Source organism: Tupaia chinensis, unplaced genomic scaffold (assembly GCF_000334495.1).
Source record: "Tupaia chinensis unplaced genomic scaffold, TupChi_1.0 Scaffold000688_1, whole genome shotgun sequence".
NCBI classification, from domain to species: Eukaryota; Metazoa; Chordata; class Mammalia; order Scandentia; family Tupaiidae; genus Tupaia; species Tupaia belangeri.
In genome coordinates, this window is record NW_006160211.1 from 5,828,409 (window position 1) to 5,848,436 (window position 20,028).

Sequence of the window (20,028 nt, forward strand, 5' to 3'; positions counted from 1 at the left end):
ATCCCCCCTGGGGGGTGATTTCTCGCTTTCTGTCTCTATGTCTCTCTCTGTCTGTCTGGCGAGCGCACGCGCCCTACAGTGAAAATCTCTCCAAAAAAAAAAAAAAGCAACTTGTAGTAGAGAATACAAGGTATGATATGACCTCTCTTTTTTGTTTTGCTAATTTTAAAGAGTCATATGTTTATGTTTGCACTGAAATTTTTAAAATTTAGTGAAATAAATCTCTAACATAGGAAATGGAAATAAAAGCTTCCACTTAATTCATTTGTTTGTATTGAACTGGTAAGTTTATTATTTTACATATAAAGAGAAAAACAGGATGCTCCCTCTGTATTCCAAAACCCACCATGCTTTTCTTTTTCTTTTTAAAATTTTACTTATTTACTCATTTATTTTTTAATTTTACCAGAGAAAAAAAACATAGAGAAAGTGAGAAAGCAAGCTGCCAAGTCCGGGACTCAAACCATGGTCGGCCATGTGGGAGTCCAGTGCCTCAACCACCACGCCACCTGTCAGCCCCAATTTTTCAAACTATCTCCCTGTCACCCTTGTCTAAATATCCAATCTCCACCAATCACTTGGATCCCATCTACTGGAATATGCCTTCTCTTGCCCTGTTCGCCTTTGTTCACACATCAACTATTCGTAAAGGGACTTCTCCCCAATTTCAAATTCTGCTCATCCTTCCACCTCTGGGTCTCTCCAACCCTCTCAGGCCACAGCCACCGTGACTTTTCTGAACTTGGGGCTCTGCAGCAGGCACCTCTGAAGCACCTGCTACCTCCTGCTGTCCTCTCCAGCTGCCACAGCAGGCAGGACAGTGCCCTGCCACAGAAGATGCTCAGAAGACAGATCCGTCTTGGTGACCGTGAGGCACTCAGGTTCTAAATACAAGATTTAATTATGTTCACTCCATTATTCTAAGGCAAGAAAACCAAAAGGTGTTCAATGGCCTTTCAACGACAAAAGGAATTTCCATTCAAACTAAGTTTACTGTACAATTCTACTAGAGCTGAACCAGATCTACTCACTTCTGGCATTTTCTCGTTACTTAAGGTTTTACGGTGTGATATTTGACTTCACTGGCAGTGAAAGGTCATCCGTCTAAAGGCAAGCATATAACAAACTTCACATACAAGATGAAAACGAGCAGCGAAGTTTTACCAAGACACTTGGACTTCTTTATTGCTCTCTGTTCCCCAAACGTTCCCACTTCTTATAAGGAATAAGCAGTTGTATAAAATCTTAGTCTTCTTTTCTGTTTAACAGACCCTTTATTCAGATTTTTTATAGAATTTCTGAAAGTAACATACACTCAGTGTTTTGGCTTAGTGTTCCATTTTATTCTTAAATTTTAATCCTATTAGTATTTGCTAATCCCTGTGCTAATAATCAACTCCTTTGTATTGATTCATAAAAGCTTAATTATTTGAGATATTTTCCTTTCACTAGAAAAGGAAATAAATAAGATGACGCCTTTCTACCAGTTTCTGTGTGCCATTCTGTACAATTTCTTCGGACCTTTCTTTCCAGACACTATAGTATTTTCAACTGTGCCTAATCTGCTATTTAATAGGTGTACTGGGTTTCCATTTCATATTTTATTTTAATTTCCAGAAGTAATATGGTTGGCCCTCCCTATCCTACAGATTCTGCCTCTATAGATTCCATCGACTGTGGAAAACGTTGTCGTTGCTAACATGCACTGTGTAGTTAGGCCTGCAATGGCCGTGTCTATACTGAACACTCACAAACCTTTGTCATTATTCCCTAAACAAAATAGTATCACAATTATTTACACAGCATTTCCATTGTGGCATGTAGTATAAGGAATCTAGAGATGATTTTAAGTATGGGAGGAGGTTCAAGGTTATATGCAAATACTGAGCCATTTTATAGAAGGACCTTGGGCATCTCCAGCTTTTGGTATCTATGAGGGTCTTGGAATGAGGACACTCCAGACACTGAGGAATGACTGCATCTGGCACTTTTTCCAATGTTCTGGCTAATTTTTGAAGCTTCTAGACTCTTACTTTCTAACATTCTGATGATACTCTGTGTGTGATGACTCTGAAATCTGCCCTCTTATGGCCATTTGTTTTGGCTGACAGCACACGCTAACTTCCAGTTAAACATGGATACCACACACGTACATCACTTCTGCTTCCTAAAGCCCAAATAAAAATGACAGCAAAGGAATTTTTTTAAGGCATGAATCCACACACAGGATAAAGAACATAAAAGGCAGCTGTAACAGAAGAGACACATAGAAGAGAGATAGTCTCGCAACTGAGCTGAGCAAAGCCGAGCAGTGCTGTGTCTGCAGAGACAAAGAGCCTAGAGGTGAGCTGGCTGAGGGGGTGATTTCTCGCTTTCTGTCTCTATGTCTCTCTCTGTCTGTCTGGCGAGCGCACGCGCCCTACAGTGAAAATCTCTCCAAAAAAAAAAAAAAGCAACTTGTAGTAGAGAATACAAGGTATGATATGACCTCTCTTTTTTGTTTTGCTAATTTTAAAGAGTCATATGTTTATGTTTGCACTGAAATTTTTAAAATTTAGTGAAATAAATCTCTAACATAGGAAATGGAAATAAAAGCTTCCACTTAATTCATTTGTTTGTATTGAACTGGTAAGTTTATTATTTTACATATAAAGAGAAAAACAGGATGCTCCCTCTGTATTCCAAAACCCACCATGCTTTTCTTTTTCTTTTTAAAATTTTACTTATTTACTCATTTATTTTTTAATTTTACCAGAGAAAAAAAACATAGAGAAAGTGAGAAAGCAAGCTGCCAAGTCCGGGACTCAAACCATGGTCGGCCATGTGGGAGTCCAGTGCCTCAACCACCACGCCACCTGTCAGCCCCAATTTTTCAAACTATCTCCCTGTCACCCTTGTCTAAATATCCAATCTCCACCAATCACTTGGATCCCATCTACTGGAATATGCCTTCTCTTGCCCTGTTCGCCTTTGTTCACACATCAACTATTCGTAAAGGGACTTCTCCCCAATTTCAAATTCTGCTCATCCTTCCACCTCTGGGTCTCTCCAACCCTCTCAGGCCACAGCCACCGTGACTTTTCTGAACTTGGGGCTCTGCAGCAGGCACCTCTGAAGCACCTGCTACCTCCTGCTGTCCTCTCCAGCTGCCACAGCAGGCAGGACAGTGCCCTGCCACAGAAGATGCTCAGAAGACAGATCCGTCTTGGTGACCGTGAGGCACTCAGGTTCTAAATACAAGATTTAATTATGTTCACTCCATTATTCTAAGGCAAGAAAACCAAAAGGTGTTCAATGGCCTTTCAACGACAAAAGGAATTTCCATTCAAACTAAGTTTACTGTACAATTCTACTAGAGCTGAACCAGATCTACTCACTTCTGGCATTTTCTCGTTACTTAAGGTTTTACGGTGTGATATTTGACTTCACTGGCAGTGAAAGGTCATCCGTCTAAAGGCAAGCATATAACAAACTTCACATACAAGATGAAAACGAGCAGCGAAGTTTTACCAAGACACTTGGACTTCTTTATTGCTCTCTGTTCCCCAAACGTTCCCACTTCTTATAAGGAATAAGCAGTTGTATAAAATCTTAGTCTTCTTTTCTGTTTAACAGACCCTTTATTCAGATTTTTTATAGAATTTCTGAAAGTAACATACACTCAGTGTTTTGGCTTAGTGTTCCATTTTATTCTTAAATTTTAATCCTATTAGTATTTGCTAATCCCTGTGCTAATAATCAACTCCTTTGTATTGATTCATAAAAGCTTAATTATTTGAGATATTTTCCTTTCACTAGAAAAGGAAATAAATAAGATGACGCCTTTCTACCAGTTTCTGTGTGCCATTCTGTACAATTTCTTCGGACCTTTCTTTCCAGACACTATAGTATTTTCAACTGTGCCTAATCTGCTATTTAATAGGTGTACTGGGTTTCCATTTCATATTTTATTTTAATTTCCAGAAGTAATATGGTTGGCCCTCCCTATCCTACAGATTCTGCCTCTATAGATTCCATCGACTGTGGAAAACGTTGTCGTTGCTAACATGCACTGTGTAGTTAGGCCTGCAATGGCCGTGTCTATACTGAACACTCACAAACCTTTGTCATTATTCCCTAAACAAAATAGTATCACAATTATTTACACAGCATTTCCATTGTGGCATGTAGTATAAGGAATCTAGAGATGATTTTAAGTATGGGAGGAGGTTCAAGGTTATATGCAAATACTGAGCCATTTTATAGAAGGACCTTGGGCATCTCCAGCTTTTGGTATCTATGAGGGTCTTGGAATGAGGACACTCCAGACACTGAGGAATGACTGCATCTGGCACTTTTTCCAATGTTCTGGCTAATTTTTGAAGCTTCTAGACTCTTACTTTCTAACATTCTGATGATACTCTGTGTGTGATGACTCTGAAATCTGCCCTCTTATGGCCATTTGTTTTGGCTGACAGCACACGCTAACTTCCAGTTAAACATGGATACCACACACGTACATCACTTCTGCTTCCTAAAGCCCAAATAAAAATGACAGCAAAGGAATTTTTTTAAGGCATGAATCCACACACAGGATAAAGAACATAAAAGGCAGCTGTAACAGAAGAGACACATAGAAGAGAGATAGTCTCGCAACTGAGCTGAGCAAAGCCGAGCAGTGCTGTGTCTGCAGAGACAAAGAGCCTAGAGGTGAGCTGGCTGGCCAGCAGGACCCCACCATGATGCCTGGAGGAAGCCAGCTACAGATAGCAGAGTCGAGGCCATGGACACCACTTGGAGGTTCAGTTAAGTCTAAAGACAGTGCAATTAGAACCCCTGCCCACATTTCCTCTCTTACTCCTCACTATTAATTAAAGAAATCCTCCTTAAAGGACAAGGCTAGACCATAGGTAACCGCGAGTGCTCTCTAGTTGGGGAAAGCTCTACAGAAAATGTGGATTGAGACTACAAGGATGTGCCTATGGAAGGGGGATGGGAAGTGGGAGGGAGATAGGCAAAGGGGGATGAGGAGACAGGTGCGCTGGGTTCAAGCCCTCTAAATCGGTTTGCCTCTGCAACTAAAATCTTTAGGTCGCAAGGTGACTTCCAAGTTAGAGCCATGCTGGTGAAGACGAAGCCTGATAGCGTCTCAGCACACAGGGGCAGGTCATAGGCGCCCATTTTCCTTTGCAGAACTCAGCCGTACTTACCTTGCAAGTTTGCTGAGGCCCAGGACTTGCTTGTTGGGAAGATAACCAATATGGACCTTCAGAGAAGAGACAGAAATCACAGGAGCCAGGTGAAAATACAGAGCTTCTTTGTGGCAGTCTAATCACATATAGAAGGGCTGGCGGGTGGCGTGGCGGTTATGGCAGTGCACTCCCCACAATGCCCAAATGTGGTTCTGAGTCCCAGACCTGTGGCTTGCGTGCTCACTCCTCCTGCCCATCTCTCTTAAATAATAATAATAAATAAAATAACTCTCTTTTAAAAAGACATATAGGAAAAATATAGTGTATTTATATGTAATTCACAGTGACAACACCTTTAAACCATCTGGAAACTTTAAGGCAGAAAATGAAGCACTTACATAGTTTTGTTTTGTTTTGTTTTTTTAATTATAGAATGCAGCAGAAGGAAAACATGTAATAATGACTCTATTAATAAATGGCAAACTTGGGGCTGGCAGGTGGCATGGAGGTTAAGGGCACTGGACTCCAACATGGCTGACCATGGTTCAAGTCCTGGACCTGGCAGCTTGCTTTGTCACTTTTCTTCTCTCTCTCTCTCTGTTCCTCTCTGGTAAAATGAAAATAAATAAATAAATAAATAAATACTAAATAAAATAATTCTTTTTAAAAAATAAATGGTGAACTTACAGTATGATATTTCCCTGTGATGTTAAACTCTTGATACAAGCTGAAAAGGCTTCCTCTGTTGCAAAGAAAGTGTTGAGAAAGGGCAAGTGCTTTAGTAATCACATTAAAATGGATCCAGGGGACCAGCAGTTAGCGTAATGGCTATGTCGCTGGACTCCCATGTAGTCGACCGCAGTTTACATCCTGGACCCGGTGGCTGAAACTCACGCCGGGCGCATGTGCATGCGTGCCCAAGATCCCGAGAGGAGAATGGAGGAGAAGGGATTGCGGCGTGGCCATCCCCCCTGGTGGTTGATTTCGCGCTTTCTGTCTCTCTGTCTCTGTCTGTCTGGTGAGTGCACACACCCTATAGCAAAAACCTCTTCAAAAAAAAAAAAAAAGTAGGATCCAGGATGGCCTTCTTTAAATGGCAGAAATCGTAAATCTAAAGGATGCCACTCCACGGCTCCCAGTGGCCTTAAGAATCTCATCACAGAGCCCGACGGTATGGAGGGTGTCCGGGCTCTCTTGTCTCATTTCTAAGCTACTGGCCAGTTCCACGTTCCCGACAGAAGGAAGAGGACACAGCCACTACTATGGCTGTCCAAGAGGACAGTTTCTACGAGACCTGCTGTAGGCAAAACCATTGCTACCATCTTAAAAGATACCAATTAGTATTTAACATGTCAAGTTACTCACCTCTTTTTGAGCCAAGTATTAAAGTGGAGAAAACATTAGTTCTCTAAAAATGCTAATTAAGTGAATGGTCATTTGCAGGCAATTCATCTACAAATCAATTAAATCTGAGACTCATCTGTATCACAGATTGCCAATGCTGTTTTATTTGTTCACCTCACATTGCCTGTACACTTGTATAATTAATCTATAGTGCAATTAACTGTCACGGGGACTAAGGGCACTGACATCGTCCCCCACCAAGTCAAAAATCTTCATGTAACCTTTTTCCCCCAAAACGATTCTTAGTTCTTGCCCTGTCTGCTTTTGTTATTTAAGCTTTATTTATTTATTTCCTCTATGAGCAAAAGAGACAGAGAGAGAGACAGCACTCCCAAACAGGGTCTTGATATAATCTGCCCCTCTCCTCATCCAGCCCCGGATCACGTGAATGCCTGGCATATGCAGAGAGGTCTCTGGACACAAACCCAAACTCTCCCGAGTCGGTCAGCCTCACAGACCATCGTATTTACTGTGCCACCACCTGGTCCCCCACTTACCACTTCTCACTCCTTAAAAACTTAGCCCCGAATAGCTTGCTGTTGATTGGAAGCTTTACCAGTAACATAAACACATTTTGTATGTTAGACACATTATCTACTTTTGTTTTTTACCATAACGTGAGCTAGAGAGAAGAAGATGCTATTATAACATCATAAGGAAGACAAGATACATTTATAGCATTTGCTTTTTAAAAAGCTGATAATCCGATTAAGCCCCACGTTTATATTCCTATTGGGTTGATGAGAGAAACCGGGCAACTCTTTGCCTTAACCCACATGTTCTCACAGGCAGGCTGAACAAGTATTAGATTCATTTTTTCCGAATATGGGAAGGGTTGGAGGAGCCAGACAGTGGCACGGTGTTAAAATGCAACACTTCAGGGGCCATCAGGTGTGGTGGTGAAGGCGCTAGATTCCTCCATGCCTTAAGAATCCCACCATGGAGCCCATGGTTCAAGTCTCAGACCCAGAGGCTTCAAAATCATGCTGGGCATGTGTGTGCATACTCAAAATCCCAAGAGGAGAATGGAGAAGAAAAGACTGCAGCATGGCCATCCTCCCTGGGGAGTTATTTCTCACTTTCCTTCTGTCTATCTCTTGCTGGCAAGTGCACATGTTTTATGGCAAAAACCTTAAGAAAAAAAAAAAGTAGGACCAGCAGGTGTATAGTGGTTAGGGCGCTGGACTCCCACATGGCCGACTGTGGTTTGAGTCCTGGACCTGGAAGCTTACTTTCTCACTTTCCCTCTCTTTCTCTCTTTCTTTCTCTGGTAAGCACAGGTGTTCTATAGCAAATTACAAATACTACTACTAATAATAAATGAAATAATTCTTTTTTAAAACATATTTTTAAAAAAAGCAACACTCTGTGAGGCTGACCCACAACGGAAGGTTCCGGGTTCGCCTCCAGAGACCTCTTTAAGTAACAACAGGCATGCAAGTGCCCAGACTGGGGGCTGGCTGCAGCTAGGGACGGAGCAGTGTCAAGACCTATTGGGAGTATTCTCGCTCACATATGCTCATAGAAAAAAATAAATAAACTTTAGGACCAACAGTTACATCACTGAGCTCCCACGCAGTTCACCGCTGTTCGAGTCCCAGACCTGGAGACTTAAAACTCACGCCCGGCGTGTGTGCGTGTGTGCTCAAGATCCAGAAAGGAGAATAGAGGAGAAGGGGTTGTCTTGTGGCCATCTCCCCAGGGGGTGATTACTCATTTTTTGTCTCTCTGTGTCTTGGGTGAGCGCACATGCCCTGTAGCAAAAATCTCGCTCTAAAAGAAAAAAACTAGAGAAAAGAAATAAACTTTAAAGAGAGGGGATGGCTAAAAACAAATTAAATCCACTAGGACCATAACCTCTGTCACAGAAATTCTATAATCATTACTGCTCATGTCACATCCTATATTCATATTATCTTGGATCAAACATTATTTAGTCAAAATAAAGGACAAAGGTTTTAGAGATGGCAGCAGTTACCTTAAACAAAAGATGCTACTTTAACCTCATTATTTTAACCTATCAACATGGTATTAACATGGTATTCAGTACAAAAGGCCTGCCCTGAGGGCCTTCTGCTACTTTGTTTCAAGTTATTAGATTACTCAGTAGGATAAAGAATAAACATTTATAAACATTTATGTGTCATTGTATATATCTAGGATGTTAGAGTCAGCAGCTGACAATTCTAAATATAGCCAGACTGATATTGAAACATTTGCTATGCCTTTTTAAATGGTTAGGAAACAACAAGGAACATCTTACCTTCCCAACAAATGGCACCAGATGATGTTCACACATGGAAAACATGTCTATGTCCTTCACAATGACCATTTCATCATGATCTTCATCAAATATGGCATCGTTTAGGACATCTGAAATCAGAGGCTTGCTTTAGCAACATTTCAGCCTTACAGAAAGGTATGGAATAATACAACTACTGTGGGCAAACATGAATAGTCAGCATACAAGAATGGTAACCTCCCTAACCTATTAAGAGAATAAAAATTGGAGCCAGCAGGTGGCATGGTGGTTGGGGCCCTGGACTCCTACATGGTCAACTGGGATTCGAGCCCCAAATCTGCCGGCTTGCTTTCTCATTCTCCCGACAACTCCACCTATCTCACTCTGGTGAGCACAAGTGTCCTATAGCAAATTAAGAAATAATTTTTTAATTCATAATTATTTTTTAAAAGAGAATAAAAATTAAACTATTTTTCCTATCAAATTAGCTATCTTGGGACCAGCAGTTAGCATAATGGCTATGTCGCTGGACTCCCACGTAGTCAACCGCAGTTCGAGTCCTGGACCCGGAGGCTTAAACTCAAGCCGGGCGTGTGTGCGTATGTGCCCAAGATCCCGAGAGGAGAATGGAGGAGAAGGGATTGTGGCGTGACCATCCCACCTGGGGGGTGATTTCTCACTTTCTGTCTCTCTGTCTCTCTTGCCTTGTGGCGGGGGCAGCAACCATAAAAAAAAAAAAAAAAAAAAAAAAAAAAAAAAAAAAACCACCTCTCCAAAGGGGAAAAAAAAGTTGCTATCTTTGCTTTAACTGATATTTTTGACTTAGTTAATTTTATATATATTTTTAGAATTATTACATTTAACTTTATTTATTTATTTATTTATTTATTTTAATTTGGCCAGAGAGGGACAGAGAGAGAGAGAGAAAGTGAGAAAGCAAGCTGCCAGGTCCAGGACTCGAACCACAGTCAGCCATGTGGGAGTCCAGCACCCCAACCACTACACCACCTGCTGGCCCTTAAATGATATTTTTAAAATCTTTGATACAGTGCTGTATGAAAACGCAAGCTTACAAATACATTTGCTGTGTAAGATAAAAGGGAGTGGAAGGAAGGAAGGAAGGAGGGAAGGAAGGAAGGAAGAAGAAAATTATGCCAAAATACAACAGTGGCTTTTTCTGGTGGTAGAAATAGGCCACTTTCACTTTCTTCCTTATATTTTCATACATTTAGTATTTTCTCTAAAATGGATATGTAGAAAACCCCAAGGCCAGATCCAGATACCTATAAACTTGCCCTCTCTTATCAACTCCCCAAATAACTTAGAAAGCCTTGCAGTTACTGTCAGCGAGCATCGGACTGAGGCCAACAGTCATCTTACCAGGGCACAAATCCTACAGCGTGTATCGTATGCTTCTCTAGATGAGCTGTTCCGCTCTCTAGGCTTTGGGTGACGAGCAGTCTCTTGCACAAGCTGTGGACCCTGACAAGTACTGCCAGGCATACAACGCACATGTAAAAACAAAAAGCTTTATTTATTTATATTTTTAATTTGGCAGAGTCTATAAACTGGAGCGAGGAGGAAGGCACAGAGAGGAAAAGGGAAAGTAAGAAAGCACCCCCATGAAGCACGGTCAGGCCCCACGCCTTCATTTCACCCCCCCTTCCAGGATTTGGGAATGCTTGCACACACACCTGACATGTTTTTCAAGCCGCCAGGTCCAGGACATGAGCCATCTGGTCAGCCATGTGCGTTACAGCTGCCTTAACCACCAGGCCACAGGCTTTTCCTAAAAGGCTTTATTTTTAACAACTATAGTGACTGGGCCTCAACTATTCCATCTGCAGAATGGAAGGTTAACTAGAAAATGCCTGAGGGAGGCGTGAGTTCTCTCTCTCTCTTTTTTAAAAAATTATTTAATTTTATTTAACATCATTTTTTAATTTGACTAGAGAGAAACAGAGAAAGAGAGAGAGAGAGAAATGGAATGTTGAGAAAGCAAGTCGCTAGGTGTTGGACTTGAACCATGGTCGGCCACATGAGAGTTCAGCACCTTCACCACCACACCACCTGCTGGCCCTGGCTCATCTAATGTTCTGCAGCGACAAGAGCAGCCTGTCCTGGATGCTGTAGAGAGAGAAGGGGAACCAGGCACAGCACCCACCACTGGGAGATAGCCAAACAATCTTGTCAGTGGACACCTTGTGACACAGAAAGTCCTTCAGCTCCACTGTCAAATGACAAAGGGAGCTACGAGACGTAGTCTGATCTCACTTGAGTAAAATAAATACATTCATAGAAATACATTCACTGATATCCAGACAGCTTGGAAGATGAGATATATCAAGACATCTAACTGCAATTGCAAGGATGTAAGGGGGGTGTGAGACGTCGTATGATTAGGGAAGAGAGGAGGTAAATATAGCTTTGCAGCCACCTACAGCTTTTCCCCGTAGAAAGGCAGGCTGCCGAGTGAGTCACGGGGAAGATGTGCAGAAGTCCACCCACACTGCCTGACCTCCAGTGGCCCACTGCTACTAGAACAGGGCATCGTAGAAACTGAGTCATCACATGCACCACTCATCCCCTGAGTCAGGCTATTCGGAGACACATCTGCCTGTGTCGTAGAAAAGTCATTAGCGCGGTCAACGAAAATGAAGGGGGGTGGGGTTTAGACACACAAATACAGACACCCTGTTAGAGGTGGCTGCTAAAATCCAGGAAGGAAACGGCTCAGTGTCTTCCTTTAAGTAAATAATCCTCCTCTAAAAATTCTCCAGAAGCAGCCTTCTATTCAGAATGTTCTGCCTTACCCTTCAGTCAGATTTCTGAAAGAAATCCAAAAATAGATCCTTAATGTTCCCCAAAGCCTTCTAGATTTCTCCAAGATTGTAATATACTATTATTGTCATGTGTAGCTTACTAAAGTCTTTAGTAACACAAGAAATATTCCTGAGAATAAAAACAACAGCAAAAAAAAAAAAAAATGATGTCTCAAAGACAGAACAAGAGAAAATTGTCCAGTGCAGGGGTATGCTTGTTTTCTCTGGCAAAGAATGGGAGCAGCCCCAGCCTCAGGTCTGATGACAACCACATGGCACATGGCTCATGGCAGCCTTCAGCCCAGCCATGCTAGCACAGCAGCCCAGCTCTGCAATGTGGTAAGCCATGTGGACGATGGGTTTTGGCTCCCAGGCCGACCTGTACATGCCAGGCACATCCTGGCAGGCTGAGGGGAGGATCGTGGCATGAGATCATACTGAGGGTGCTTGTGTCTGTCCTTTTGTCTGTCTCTCATAAAAAGAAAAAGGAAAAAAAAAAACGCTAAGAGTAAATTTGGATGGCTCTGGCTCCTTCTATTATTATTGTAATTAGGGCAGAAGACGTATCTGTTATGTGTCCCATGCACACTGACATACATCAGAATTTAAGCAGCAATAATTTGCTCGTCACAGGTACAGAAAAGAAAACAGTAACTTTACAGGGGAGAAACCGGCAGATGCTACCTTACGCAAATGATCGGGGTTGACTTTGCAAGTAATAAGACACGAGGCATGGTGTGGCTCCTGGTGTGATGTGAGACAGTACATCACCTCTGTGGTAGTCGTCCCAAAAATCTATAACGGCAGTCCTGTCATCAGACAAGCTGGGGAGCATCCTACAGAATACCCAAACAAGAACTCGCTTAAAACGCATTGAGATCGTGCAAGACACAGAACAACTGAGGAACTGTTGAGTTGGAGGAGACTAGAGGAATAAGACAGCTAAGCGCAACGCAAGAGCAAAAATCAGAATCAAGTCTGTAGCTTGGTTAATAATATTATATCAGGGGCCAGCAGGTGGCATAGTGGTTAAGGTGCTGGACTTCCACATGGTTGACCTGGTTCACGTCCTGGATCAGGCAGGTTGAAAATCACACTGGACAGGTGTGTGTACATGCCCAAAATCCTGAGAGGAGAATGGAGAAGGGTTTGCGGTGTGGCCATTCCTCCTGGGAGGTGACTTCTCCCTTTTTCTCTGTCTCTCTCTGGTGAGTGCACATGCCCTATGGCAAAAACCTAATAATAATTATTATTATATCAGCATTAATTTTTAAGAGTTGATCGTTGTACAATGGCCATACGAGATGTTATATTAGGAGAAGCTGGAGGAAGCATCTATAAAAACTTTTTGTACTAGGAACCAGCAGTTAGCGTAATGGCTATGTCGCTGGACTCCCACATAGTCGACCGCGGTTTGCGTCCCGGACCCGGTGGCTTAAAACTCTCGCCGGGCGTGTGTGCGTGCGTGCCCAAGATCCCGGGAGGAGAATGGAGGAGAAGGGATTGCGGCATGACCATCCCCTTGGGGGGTGATTTCTCACTTTCTGTCTCTATGTCTCTCTCTGTCTGTCTGGCGAGCGCACACACCCTATAGCGAAAACCTCTCCAAAAAAAAAAAAACTTTTTGTACTTAGGTACTTATTCTATAGACCTAAACAATTTCAAAATAAAAAGAAAAAAAAAAAAGGCAAAAAGGACAAGGTCCATCAACTGGAATGTATAAACAATGGAGGGCTATTTACCAATAAAATAAACTATGTGGTTGACTCTCTAAAGTAATGTACTGAATGAAAGAAGTCACATAGAGACACTGAAAAGAGGACTCATGTGTGAGATTCTAGGGAAGGCAGCATTGCAGTGACAGAGGGCAGACAGGGGCCTGCCAGGGGCCAGCGGGTGGGGGAGAAGGCCCGGCTACAAGAGGAGGAACAAAGTTTTTGGGTGATGGAAATGGTCTATATCTTTGTTGTATTGGTGGCCATACAACCATACATGATCTGTCAAAACTCACATTGTACATGTGAAGTTGGTGGATTTTACTGAGTGTAAATTACACCTGAATAAAGCTAACTTAATTTTTTAAAATTATACTATAGCATACAACCTTCTGTGTAAAGAAAGTAGAAAAGGGAGATACACACATACATATGCTCTTCTGCAAGAAGAAACACTGGGAGGACAAAGGCTGACGGAAACAATGACCTATTAAATATAAGAGATCAGGTGAGATAGAAGTAAGACATCTTTTAATATAATTTGTTATGTAATTTTGACTTTGAAATCAAGTAAATGTTTTACTACTCAAATAAAATAAAGCCAAAAAGAGGAAGAAAACAAACAAAAATCACTAGTGGCCCTCACAAGGCTTAGTGCTTCCTATGGCACCCTGTAATAAAACACGAACGTGTTGCCTATATCCCATTTCATTAAAATGATCCCAGACTATAAACTCGAGCCAGCCAAATCATTCTTCTTCAATAATGAAGTTCCCCATTCTATATTTACTTATGTTTTGCTCCAACGTATCTGAAAGCTACCATCTGTGGATAATAAGAACAAAACACTATCACGGATTGTTTTAATTTCCTGGCTGTTATCAGCAGCGAGAAGGTAACCCTGGAAACGAGGATTTACAGCCTTCTATTTCCTGTTATTGACTGTTGGTCATAACCAAAAAGGAAACCAAAGCAGCTTCCAACGCCTGTTTGTAACACCGCCACACAACGTCAGTGTTAAGGTGTACCTTTCTCATGCCATTAATGATTAAGTGATGACAACACATAATACCCTGGGCCGCATCTTCAAGTATTTGGCCTGCCGGGACTCTTTGCTGAAAGTGCAGTAAGACAGGCCTGCAATAGGACCCAAGCATCTATTTAGGCATCCTTTGAAAGTGGCGTTCCCACACTCCCCCAGGGGAGCTGTTAAAACACAAATTACAGGGACCAGCAGATAGTGTAGTGGTTATGTTACTGGACTCCCACATGGCCAATTGTGGTTCAAGTCCCAGACCTGGTGACTTAAAATTCACACTGGGAGTGTGTGCATGCATGTACAAGATCCTAAGAGGAGAATGCAGGAGAAGGGGCTGTGGCATGGCCATCCCCCCTGGGGGTGATTTCTCACTTTCTCCCTCACTGTATCTGTCTGTCTGTCTGTCTGTCTGTCTCTCTCTCTCTCTCCTGACAGTGCATGAGCCCTAAGGCAAAAACTCCTACTCTCCCACACACACACACACACAAAATGCAAATCATGAGCCAGCAGGCTTCGTGGAAGTTAAAGCACTGGATCCTACATGGTCAGCTTCATAGTTCAAATCCTGGACCCAACAATTTGAGGATCATGCTAAGTGCGTGTGTGTATGCCCCAAATCCTGAAAAGGACAAGGAATTACCACGTGGCCATCTCCCTGGAGTAGAGGGTGATTTCTCACTTTCTCTGTCTTTCTCTCTCTCTCTGGGCAGCACGTGGCTGCCTATAGCAAACAAAAATAAACAAACAACAACAGCAAAAATGCAAACTGCTGAGCTGCGTCACAGAGTGTCAGCATCAGTAAGTCTGTGTAAGCCTGAAAATCCCAATTCTAAGAATTCTCTTTATATGGGCCCAGCAAGTAGCATGGTAACTAAGGCACTGGACTCCCACATAGCCAACCACAGTTCAAGTCCTGGACCTGGTGTCTTAAAAATGATGCTGAGCATGTGGTTCTTTTATTTTATTTTATTTTTGAGAAGTTTTTGCAGTAGGGTGCATGTGCTCACCAGAGAGACAGAGAGACAGAAAGCAAGAAATCACCCACCAGAGGGGATGGCCACGCCACAATCCCTTCTCCTCCATTCTTCTCTTGGGATCTTGGGCACGCATGCACGCACATTTGCCCAGCATTAGTTTAAGTCACCCGGATCTGGGACTTAAACTGCGGTCGACTACATGGGAGTCCAGCGACATAGCCATTACACCATCTGCTGGTCCCATGGGCACATGATTCTTATGTTTCCTTGGCTACCTGAGGTATTTTGGAGTCCCTTTATTTTAAAATATATATTTTAAAAGTGCATCATAGGGCCATATTAATCACATAAACATGGAAGAGCTGTGTTTATATTTTATATTTCATTAAAACAGATGCATTGGGACCAGTAGGTGGCGTGCCGGTTAAGGCGCTGAACTCCCTCATAGTCTGACTGTGGCTCGAGTCCCAGACCCGGTGGCTTGAAACTCACACCAGGCACATTGTATGTGCCCAAAATCTTGAAAGGAGAATGGAGAAGGGATTTTGGTGTGGTCATCCTTTTTGGGGGTGATTTCTCTCTTTCTGTCTCTCTGTCTCTCTGGAGAGTGAACAGGTTCTACAGCAAAAATCTCTCAGGGAAAAAAAAAGGTGCATTTTGTTTTTTGTTTGAACTAATTCTTCCAACTTTGTCTTGTATATTTGAGATACCTGATTAATAAGCAAGTTTTTTTTTTTTAATTGAGGTATTCGTACACATGCTGGTGTCTTCCTGAAAAAAATTTGTTTTTCATTGCGGTTACCTTTGCACAGAGGGGCTGAGGGTGAGAAAGGGGTACACGGGGAGACCTGGCCTGCTTTGTGCAGAAGCCCCTAAATCACACTCTGCAAAGGCTTCTACTCTGAGTGCGGCATTCAAACTTTTTGCTCTCTACCTTCTGTTTGAAAAGTTGTCCTGCTGGGACCAGCAGTTAATGTAATGGCTATGTCGCTGGACTCCCATGTAGTCAACCGTAGTTTGAATCCCGGACCCACTGGCTTAACCTCATGCCAGGCGCGTGTGTGTACATGCCCAAGATCCCGAGAGAATGGAGGAGAAGGGATTGCGGCATAGCTATTCCCCCGGGGGGTGATTTCTCACTTTCTTTCTCTCTGTCTCTCTCTGTCTTTCTGGCGAGAGTGCATGCACCCTATAGCAAAAACTTCTCAAAAAAAAAAAAAAAAAAAAGGAAAAATGTTGTCCTACAAATAAGAGCAATATAAAACTCAGAGTGGGAAGAGACTCGCCTGCCTGCTTTCATCTCCATCATGACAACACACCTCTTGCTAGAACTTCCAGCACGCACAGCTTTTGCACTTAACACATGCAAGACAAGGCTGCAATACACAATGATCCAAAAATTCCACAGGCTGGCATAGCGGCAGAAACTAAGACAACCGCACACAGCCAGCGGCACCACCTGCGAGGTAGGCGGAGCTACGGCACCACTCTGATTCGCTCCATGAACTTACTTCATAAACTGCAAGTGTGTCAGCAGGCAAGATCCAATGAATTGTAAAGAAAATAAAATTTAATTATTTTGGAAATGTTCATTCCTGTCATCCTTGACAGTGAAATTCATGTTTTTCCTAAGCTACTAAAATGTACCCTAAGCTATTGAAATAGATGTTCTTGGTTGTCCTCACAATTGAGTGGATGTGCATGTTCCACCAGCAAATACAGTAATGGAGAGCTCTTCTCAGCCTCTCAGCCAGCCTTGTCCCAAACGCCATGCCTATTGATGAGGGATCAAGTTTTCACATACAGGGACCAGCAGATGGTGTAATGGTTATCACTGGACTCCCACGTGGTTGACTGCAGTTCAAGTCCTGGACCCGGCAACTTAAAACTCATACCAGACACGTGTGCAAGCATGCCCAAGATTTCGAGAAGAGAATGGAGGAGAAGGAATTGCAGTGTGGCCATTCCCCCTGGTGGGGTTGGGGTCGAGTGGTGTCTCACTTTCTGTTTCTCTGGAGAGTGCACACGCCCTATAGCAAAAATCTCTCTAAAAAATAATACGTTTTCACATATGAAAGTATGTTTACTAAGTAACACTGTTCCTGATTACAACAGTAATGTTTACTGCAGTTTATTTACAAGATACAGAAATACTGAAATGAGAACATGAAAGCACAAATAACTTCTTCACTCAGACACAATGAGTTACCTAGCTCTTAGGAAAATCGCATGTGTAGTGGTTTAAGAGGAAGGATGGTAAAGGAGAGAAACGAAGGGTCCAGGGACTAGCAGTTAGCGTAATGGCTATGTCGCTGGACTCCCATGTAGTCAACTGCAGTTCAAGTCCCAAACCCAGTGGCTTAAACTCATGCCAGGCGTGTGTGCGTGTGTGCCCAAGATCTGGAGAGGAGAATGGAGGAGAAGGGATTATGGCTTGGGCATCCCCCCCGGGGGTGATTTCTCACTTTCTGTCTCTCTGTCTCTCTGTCTTTCTGGTGAGCTCACGTGCCCTACAGCAAAAACCTCTCCAAAAAAAAGAGAGAGAGAGAGAGTCCAGACACCTGAGTGCTTGTGCAAGTGCTATGCAGTTTGTGTGACCTGAACCTCGGTGTCCTCACAGGCAGGGGGATGGCCTTAGAGAGCTATGTTCTTGGTTTGTGCAACCCCAAGAGTGTTGCAAATCAATACCAAATTACAGCAGTTACCCTCCTGCTCCACAGGTCAGCTTCTGAAATGAGTGGTGCCCAGGGGCTTTCTGCACTAGGTGGGGAAAAGTATCTGTTTCAAACTAGTCCAATTTACTCATGGATAATACCGAAGGCTACAGTTACATACATTATTAACTCTCAGAGTTACCCAAACCAAAGAACTCTCATTCTGGTCTCAGCCTACTACTCTGATCACTTCTGCTAGTCCAGAATGAGAGCCTTGGAGGAACTGAAACAGTGGATTCGAACAGTCACTTCAAAATAAAAAAGCACACACTTGCCGAATTTAGTTTTCTAATTGGATAATTTTGTGTATCTTTCATGATCCAGCTGTTAAACCAAAAATGGAGTTTACGAAACAGATGGTGATAACAAGGTCTGGTTCACAGCAGTTCTAAAGAAAGAACATGCTAATCTGATAAACTATCCATTTGCTTCAAAAGCCTCTTATAGGCTCGTCCCTATCATCCTCCATTCACTTACACAGTGAGGTTTTATACAGATGAATATTATGGAACTATCTATAATACTATTCACGTAAGTACCAACAGTGTGTGTAAGCCACAGTCACTAGGGATACATGATTAGGAATAAAGGATCCTCCTCAGGGTTGCATTTCCCAAATACTGCCAATCATAGGGAACTTCAGAAAACATAGCTTCCGATGCCACCCTGAGAAAATCTGACCGGCTACATGTGGGCTTGAACCCAGAATTATGTCTTTTAAAAATCCAAGAGAGTGTGATGACCAGCTGGGGTGGGAACACAGGTTTCTGAGAGGTGAGAGTATATGACGCTTGAAATCTGACCCATTCCCGGCCCTGATGTGTCTAGCAAAGCCCAACAGTGAGCAAAGAAACGTCTACAATCGCCACATGAGAGGACGCTGGTGGAACAGCGGGGGTCTGTGCACAGCTGGGAAAGATGGACCAAATTTCAAGGCAGCTGGAACACAGATGAGGTGGGGGGTGGGGGACTAGAGACAAGACCAAAGCCAGAGTCGAGTTTATCTAAAGCTGGTGGCAGAAAGCACCCACATGCTCCAGTGGAAAGAAAAGGAAAGAAGACCTCACATCAAAAAGTTGTATTCCTTTAGTCAATCAGTTTCAGTCATAGAGTGCAGACATTCGGTATATGTTATGTGAGGTCACACAATGATTGACTAACGGTTGTACAAACACAAGAGATGGGTGTGAACGTCAGATGAGGTATGTGTGGAGGAGGGGGGCCTAACAAAGGACATTTGGAGAAGGGATACGGAGGTAGAGCATTGACGGGATGGGGAGGTATGGTGTTGTCAGTTGAAGGTATTTTGATCAATAGGACCAGGGAGAAATGTTCACATATTGAAATGCTCACATTGTAAGCTAAACAATGTGATTGAATGTATATTAAAAATAAATTAATTAATAAAAAAAAAGTTGTATTCCTATCCTAGAAAAGTATCAGCCACTGAAGAAGCCAGTTGGGTCTGCAGCCAACACTTTGAAGAGTAGCACAATAAAATTTTCATAACTGCTGAGCTGGACAACAACAACCCAAACCATGACCTCAGGAAATGTGAGATCTAAATACATAAGAAGTCTAGGTGTAAAAATATTTAAGAGAATGACTAGCAATTAAACTATACAAGTGATCATTTATATAAATAAAAAAACTTGGGGTTAGAAAATACATATTAATATATGGTTGTAGCAAATATTAAAATCTAAGCCAACCATGGTGGCACGGCAGTGGCATGGTGCTGAAGCCACGTGGCACAATGACAGGTTTGCATCTCACAGTCTCCCTGTGTACACTGGAGGTACATGTCTGTGATCCTGGCTAGCTGAACCACACTGGGGTACTTTTCTCTCCCTCTATGAATAAGTGAAAGAATACACCTAAAAAAGAAAAACAGATTTGGCCCAAGTTTTAAGGTTGGATAGGAGGAAAGAAGGAAGGGTTTCC

The 20,028-nt window shown here is 42.6% G+C and overlaps 1 protein-coding gene across 1 annotated transcript in view; it reads right to left on the reverse strand.

Moving 5' to 3' along the window:
• The window catches only part of GCH1 (GTP cyclohydrolase 1), a 47,725-nt gene that overhangs the window by 11,697 nt on the left and 16,000 nt on the right, over window positions 1-20,028 (reverse strand). The window contains 2 exon segments of the mRNA XM_006160566.2: window positions 5,190-5,245; window positions 8,839-8,948. Coding sequence (XP_006160628.2) covers window positions 5,190-5,245; window positions 8,839-8,948 — 166 coding nt within the window.